This window comes from Miscanthus floridulus, chromosome 13 (assembly GCF_019320115.1).
Source record: "Miscanthus floridulus cultivar M001 chromosome 13, ASM1932011v1, whole genome shotgun sequence".
Classification (NCBI taxonomy): Eukaryota; Viridiplantae; Streptophyta; class Magnoliopsida; order Poales; family Poaceae; genus Miscanthus; species Miscanthus floridulus.
Genome location: NC_089592.1, coordinates 73,466,082 through 73,473,578, shown reverse-complemented (window position 1 = coordinate 73,473,578; position 7,497 = coordinate 73,466,082). Strand labels below are relative to the sequence as shown.

At 42.1% G+C, this 7,497-nt stretch overlaps 1 protein-coding gene across 1 annotated transcript; it reads left to right on the top strand.

Annotated features, from left to right (window-relative positions):
* The first annotated feature begins 309 nt into the window (after positions 1-309).
* Positions 310-7,139, top strand: LOC136499067 (probable UDP-N-acetylglucosamine--peptide N-acetylglucosaminyltransferase SPINDLY). The gene is given in 21 exon segments (XM_066494763.1): positions 310-647; positions 823-948; positions 1,054-1,452; positions 1,868-2,029; positions 2,125-2,300; positions 2,410-2,485; positions 2,935-3,063; positions 3,160-3,279; positions 3,365-3,433; positions 3,535-3,616; positions 3,847-3,941; positions 4,283-4,347; positions 4,459-4,657; positions 4,938-5,132; positions 5,262-5,356; positions 5,450-5,522; positions 5,524-5,586; positions 5,655-5,804; positions 5,806-5,873; positions 5,994-6,121; positions 6,375-7,139. Coding segments are annotated over 19 exon segments (2,736 nt in total). The 5' UTR covers positions 310-647; positions 823-948; positions 1,054-1,083; the 3' UTR covers positions 6,797-7,139.
* The last annotated feature ends 358 nt before the right edge of the window (positions 7,140-7,497 follow it).

Below are 7,497 nucleotides of genomic sequence, written 5' to 3'. Positions count from 1 at the left end.
GAAAAATTCTTAGCAGTGGGTATAAAATTCTCTCGGTTACCGCGTACATTCATCGATAGAAAAAAAGAAATAACCCAAAAACTGAAGGGGTGGCAGTGAAAAGATAGGCGGAAAAAGAAAGCTGCACGACGCAGGATGCAGTTGCAGCAGGCAGTCCCAGTCCCAGCGCAGCGGACGGGGCGGTACAAAAAGCCCCCCACCCCAAATCAATCAAAGCGAAGCGTAAAGGCAAAGCACCGTTAATTTCCCGGAAAAGGGAGGGGGCTAAACACAAAAAAATCACCAGTACTGTACTACGGCACCGCCCCCCTCCTCCCCCCCTGCTCCCCCACCTCCCTCCCCTCCCGAAACCCTCGCCGCCGCCGCCGAAATCCTCGCCGCGGCGGCGATCACCGCTCCCGTCGATGCTAGCAGCGCGAGAGGGCGGCAAAGCGCGGCCTGTCTCTCCCAGGTCCGCGCGCCCGGGCCGGCTCTGAGAGCCCAGAGCTTGTATCGGGCTCCCTGCCAAGCGCAGCCGAGCACCGCGACGGAGCCGCCTTTCGCCGCCGCCGCGTGGCAGTTCCGGGCCGTTGGCAGTGCGCTGCTCTGCTCTGGGTCTACTGTGGTGCGGTTGGGATTTTTTCGGTTCCTATACTTTTGGGGCGCTGGTAAGTAACCCGAGCTTTCTTGGATGGACTCCCTTCTTCAAAGATTGTGTTTTTTCAGTCAACAAAGACCGATTCTTTCTTTCTTTTCCTCGTTCTTCATTCATTTTGTCTTTGTCTGCCGCGTGGTACTGCTGCCCTAGTATCTAGTAATCCAGTCCATTCCTCCATGCTTCAGCTGGGTTTATCCTTCTTCGTCTTGGGCGCGCAAGAACGACATTGCTTCACACAATAAGGCTTCTGGGTGCAGTTTGGTTTCCAGAACTTTGGGGGTTCGAGTGAACCCCCACATGTCTCACGCCAGGTCAGTCCCTGCTCCAAATTTATTCTGTTTTCCCTCTAGCTAGTGGCTTTCTGTTTGATTTCTTGGCAAGCATAAGAACTGGCTGATCAATGCAAAATTTCACAGAAAATAAGGAGAATAAGGCGGCTCTCTTTCATGGGGCAGCCAGGGATGGATTCTGTCCCAGGGAAGGAGAGCAACGGCATTGCCCCTAACCTCAATGGGGGCGTGTCTCCAGCGAAGCAGCAGTTGGAAGGGAAGGAGGCATTGCGGTATGCAAACATCCTTCGGTCGCGGAATAAGTTCTCTGATGCGATCAACTTGTACAACACTGTTCTTGAGAAGGAGGGCGCCAATGTGGAGGCCCTTATCGGGAAAGGGATTTGCCTCCAGGCACAGAACCTACCAAGACAGGCCATTGAGTGCTTTACAGAAGTTGTCAAAATCGAGCCAGGAAATGTGTGTGCTCTTACACATTGTGGGATGATTTACAAAGATGAGGGTCACTTGGTTGAAGCAGCAGAGGTATTTGCAGGTCTCGTTATGTGCATTTCCTATTCTATCTGCTGTATTACTGATCTTTTGAATTGCAACACGTGGCACAAAATATAAACCCTGTTTGCATTATGTTATTGCTATGAGTGCCAGACTTGATGGAACGTTATATGTAGTTTATGTGATTTTAAAGGCAAATATGCCAGTTTTAGACTTAGTACTACAGTCCTCTAAATTTAGTGCCATTATCTTGTTTGGACCTTAAATCTGTTCTTCTCTTCCATGTCTACCTAATTAAATGAATTAACATTAGCATATTGCCTAATTAAATGAATTAACATCAGCATATTGCAAAAAATTATCAACGTGCTGCTCTTACAGTTTCTGTTAGTTTCTTGTATTAGCTTCCTAAATGTCTCATTGAAATTTATAAAAACTGGGACAGGCATATCAAAAAGCGCGGACGGCAGATCCTTCCTACAAACCTGCTTTGGAACTTCTTGCTATTGTGTTGACTGATCTTGGAACTAGCCTGAAGCTTGCGGGTAATACAGAGGAGGGAATTCAAAAATATTGTGAAGCTCTGGAAGTAGACAACCACTATGCGGTACCATCATCACAGCAGCTTGTGTCTGTCTTGCTAATATTATCTTTCTATGGACAACTCTATATTGTTGTGATGCCTTAATCCAATTCACGCAGCCGGCTTATTACAACCTTGGAGTTGTTTATTCGGAGATGATGCAATTTGAAATGGCTCTTAGTTGTTATGAGAAAGCTGCACTGGAGAGACCATTGTATGCCGAGGCCTATTGCAACATGGGAGTTATCTATAAGAATCGGGGAGATCTAGAAGCAGCAATAGCCTGCTATGAGAGGTATCTTTTTTTTTGGTATCACATCAAGTACTCTAGTTTTCTGAGTAATATACACCAATAACATGTCGAAAACTTGAAATGCTCCTGCCATGATGTTACTGTAATACAGGTGCTTGACTATTTCCCCCAACTTTGAGATTGCTAAGAATAATATGGCAATAGCACTAACTGACTTGGGAACAAAGGTGCAGACTTTCTCCTTACTATTTAAACTAGCTCAGAATATTGTTTTTTCTTGTGTGTGCTGTGTTCATCCTAGTGGTTGCCATCATTTTATTTTCTTTGTTTTTGTGCAATTCACAAGTTTGTACTGATCATACCAGATTGCATTGAACTGTAACTCCACTACTCAAGCCTCGTGTAAAACAAAAATCTTTCTGTTCTTATCCCTTGCCCTTATGGAAGCAAACATAACTATTAACAAGTGCTTGTCCACTCATATTTAATTTCGGCATGCTAGATTTGACAACACAGAAAGAGTCTTGACCACCCTTAATGGAACATCACCTATGCAGCGCATATTTCAATTATAGTTTTGAAGTTCTTATGTATGAGGACGAGCATTTGTTGGTGATTGCTTATTGGCACATCTCTTGTGTTTTCACTTACTATTTAAAACATCGGAAATCCTCAGGTAAAAATTGAAGGTGACATCAATCAAGGTGTGGCATATTACAAGAAAGCTCTGTTCTATAATTGGCACTATGCTGATGCCATGTATAATCTTGGTGTTGCATATGGTGAAATGTTGAATTTTGAGATGGTTAGTTATAAGCTAATCTCTTTAATCTCTTTAATTCTGTTCTAACATCAATGTTCACCTTTAGCTGAAGATTACATTTTTCTGAGTCATGTGAAGGCCATTGTCTTTTACGAGCTTGCTCTGCACTTCAATCCTCGCTGTGCGGAAGCATGCAACAATTTAGGAGTAATATACAAGGATAGGGATAACCTTGACAAAGCTGTTGAATGTTATCAAGTAAGTGAAACTAATTTTGCTCTTGTGTTCAGGTTTTTTGTCGGCAAATATTAATTTGTTTTCCTTATTTTTTTAATGTCTTCAGATGGCACTGTCAATTAAGCCACTTTTCGCTCAGTCACTAAATAACCTTGGAGTTGTCTATACTGTTCAGGTCTGTCCCTCTGTTATCAAATTTCTCTTGCACAACTCCTATTTTGTTTTTCTGGTTACTTTGCTCTTTTAGCCCACTCAAATATGCATATATTTATATAGGGTAAGATGGATTCTGCTGCAAGTATGATTGAGGAGGCCATACATGCTAATCCCACATATGCTGAAGCTTATAATAATCTAGGTAATGAATAACCATCCAATGCCGTGTGAATGCTTAAAATGTCATGGTTGATATATAGTTTTCTGCTAAGAGTTATCTTGTAAGATGTGGGTGTGTCAATCACATGCCTTTCTGCTCACCTTTTTTGTAATAATATTGTATTTGTTTTTCAACTCCAAATTGCAAGATAACTTAATAAAATTAGTTTATCAGGAGTTGTTAACTGTCTTTCATCATTTTTGTCATCCTAGGTGTTCTTTACAGAGACGCTGGTAGTATTACTTTAGCAATTCATGCTTACGAGAGATGCCTTCAGATCGATCCTGATTCACGAAATGCTGGCCAGGTACTCAATTATGCTCATTAGAACTTGTTTTTGGGCTGCTTTATGTTGTAATTAAAGATTTGATTATACAGAAATTCTCACCAGTAATTCTTAAATAAGCTTGCCCAGTTTGGGAAACAACCATAGGGTAGATGTTGCACATCTGAATAATCATACTATCACATCTTTATCATTCTGGAATGAATTTCATTACTTAAACTTTGCTCTTGGTGGAAGTATCTGTCTTGTTACTTTTCTATAACTTCTGTAAAACCTATGGTTTATATATTTTCAAATGGCTGGCCATATCGCTTAAAGTAGTCCCCTTATGTGACAAATTTGCACGCTAATTCATTTTACAGAACCGTTTGCTTGCAATGAACTATATTGACGAGGGCTCAGATGACAAGCTTTATGAAGCTCACAGGTCATTTTGTTCATATTTACAATACGCTTGACATGTTTATGTTAGCATTGCCTTTGTTTCCATGAGTTAAATATCAGCAGGATTGTTCACTGTCTTTTATTTGTTTTACAGGGAGTGGGGAAAACGCTTTATGAAATTGTATCCACAATATACAAGTTGGGATAACTCAAAAGTTGCTGATCGCCCATTGATCATCGGTTATTTGTCTCCTGATTACTTTACTCATTCTGTGTCCTACTTCATTGAAGCTCCCCTTACACACCATGACTACACAAATTGCAAGGTGGTTGTCTACTCTGGTGTTGTAAAGGTATAGAAAACTGTTCCTTTTCCTCTTACCTACTTTTCTGGATTGTACGCACTTTAAGCTATTATTTTTTTAGGTCACTTTCTTTATTAGGAACCAAAATTTATTTTGAAGTGTAGAAATGATCCCTTTTTTAATAAAAAGATAAGCTATATTTAGTGACCTTTGTCCTTTTTTTGAGCATGCAGACTTCATGGTTTCCATTGTCCTTTTTTCTTGACAGTTTTGTCTGTTTTGTTTAATCATTTTTCACTCACATTGTCTTTCATTGATGATTATTTAGGCAGATGCCAAGACACTTAGATTCAAGGATAAGGTGTTGAAAAAGGGTGGATCATGGAGAGAGATATATGGTATTGATGAAAAGAGGGTTGCTAGCTTGGTAAGGGAGGATAAAGTGGACATACTTGTGGAACTTACTGGTCACACAGCAAATAATAAGTTAGGAACAATGGCATGCCGACCTGCTCCAATTCAGGTAGTTCGACACTCCATGATGCATATCTCTTTCCTCCATTATTTTCAGAAATGTTCTGGCAGGAGCAACATTCATTCTTTATCTGTTGAGCAAGGCTTTGTTTTAACCTTGATCTGTATGCCCTCATAGGTTACCTGGATTGGCTACCCCAATACAACAGGTTTGCCAACAATTGACTACCGAATCTCAGACTCATTGGCTGATCCACCTATTACAAAACAAAAGTAAGACATGCTCATCTTGCAGTTACAGTTATTCCAGCATGTACTTTTCTTATCCTCAGACATGTAGAAGCTCATAGCAGGAATTGTCTGCAGGCATGTTGAAGAGTTGGTGCGCCTTCCTGAAAGCTTTCTTTGTTATACTCCTTCCCCGGAAGCTGGGCCCATTTAGTCCAACACCAGCAATTTCAAATGGTTTCATCACTTTTGGGAGCTTTAACAATCTAGCAAAGGTGACAATTATCACTTGAAAGATTTGCTTTTCTGCTGATTCACTCAATTAGTTTTATTTTCTTTACAGATCACACCAAAAGTATTGCAAGTTTGGGCCAGAATATTATGTGCAGTCCCTAACTCCAGGCTTGTGGTTAAGTGCAAACCATTCTGCTGTGAGAATATAAGACAGAAATTTTTGTCCACACTAGAGGAGTTGGGTTTGGAGTCATTACGGGCTTGATCTGTTGCCACTCATCCATCTGAATCATGACCACATGCAGGCGTATTCCTTGATGGACATCAGGTGAGCAGTTGTGTCAATACGGTCATTGGTTGTAGGCTGAGTCTATGGTAGTTTTTTTTCTCTGACGACATTTTGGTGTTACTTGAAACAGCATCTGAATGTTTTTCTTTGTTTTTGCAGCCTGGATACATTTCCGTATGCTGGTACTACGACTACATGTGAATCTTTATACATGGGTGTTCCATGTGTTACAATGGCTGGTGCTGTCCATGCTCATAATGTTGGTGTTAGCCTGCTTAGCAAAGTTGGTAAGTTGCTACATTATCTATGTGTAGAGGTTGTATCAAGGTTCACTTTTCCGTGGCCTGCTTTCATTTTTGTTATACTTAGCATGTATTATCTGAACAAGATAATGTTTTACTAAGCTACTAATAGTTAATAAATCTTCTAGCTATCAAACAAGGCCATTTTCCTTCCACTGCTAAATCAGTATTTATTATCCAAAATGGAACTATGGTCTATGGGTTGACATTTTGTCTTCCCCCCCTCTGTTGTACACAGGGTTGGGGAGGCTGGTTGCCAAAACTGAGGATGAGTATGTTAGCTTAGCGTTGGGTTTGGCGTCAGATGTGAATGCCTTGCAAGAACTGAGAATGAGTCTCCGGGAGCTGATGATGAAGTCATCCGTTTGTGATGGAGAGAAATTCACCCGTGGCCTGGAAGCTGCATACAGGGACATGTGGCGCAGGTATTGTGATGGGGACGTACCATCTCTCAGGCGCTTAGAACTGTTAGAGGAACATCCTGTTGTCAATAAGCCAGACTCGGACAAGGCCTCGGAGAAGCTTGCAGATCTGAAAGCACAGAGAGCAAGCGTGACTGTGGAGGAAGATAAGCAGCCCCCAATAATGGCGAATGGTGTGAGATCACCCGATTCACCTGCTCCTGCAAAATGTGAAGCAAATGGCAACAGCAGCCAATGACCAAGAAGACGACATGCTCCATTGATGCAGACCAATACTGATATACTGTAGGTTGATTGATGTGAGTGATATCTGTGTTTAGAGGGAGGGAGAGGAGGGTAAAGCTCCGGGTGTCTGATTTATTGACACTTGCGGTTTGTGACTCGTAGGCAAATGTGATAATTAAATGTGGGTACAAGCTTATAGAGTTTGATTTGTAGAGCTTTACCTCTGTGTAGGTTCATGATATGGTTACTTCAGTTGCAGTATTAGAAACAGAAGGACAAAGGCGCTGGTTGTATATGTAGAAGAAATATGACAGTGAAACAACTTGAAGAGTCTATTAACCGAGGCAGTTCCAACAGGATGTCATTATGCTATTTTACTTCCTTTTTGTGGGTATCAGTCTCTCGTACCTGGTAATTTATGAGGAGGTTTGCTGGTTACTGACCAACGTGACGGAGCAGCAGCCGCTGCTACCTAAGCGTTGAAGTAATTTATATTGGTGTGTGTGTGTGTGGTGGGGGGGAGCAGAACCGCAAACTCTACCACGCGACTGGTTGCGTGCGCAGAGCGCGGACAGTGCGTCCCACGAGCCCATTACCTTGCTGATGGCGTCGGAGACTCGTCGGTATTAAGGTTCGAGGGTTACGGGATCTACTTATCGACGTTGTGTGGGGATGGCGGTGGGGTTGGGTGGGGGATGGCGGTGGGGACGGTCG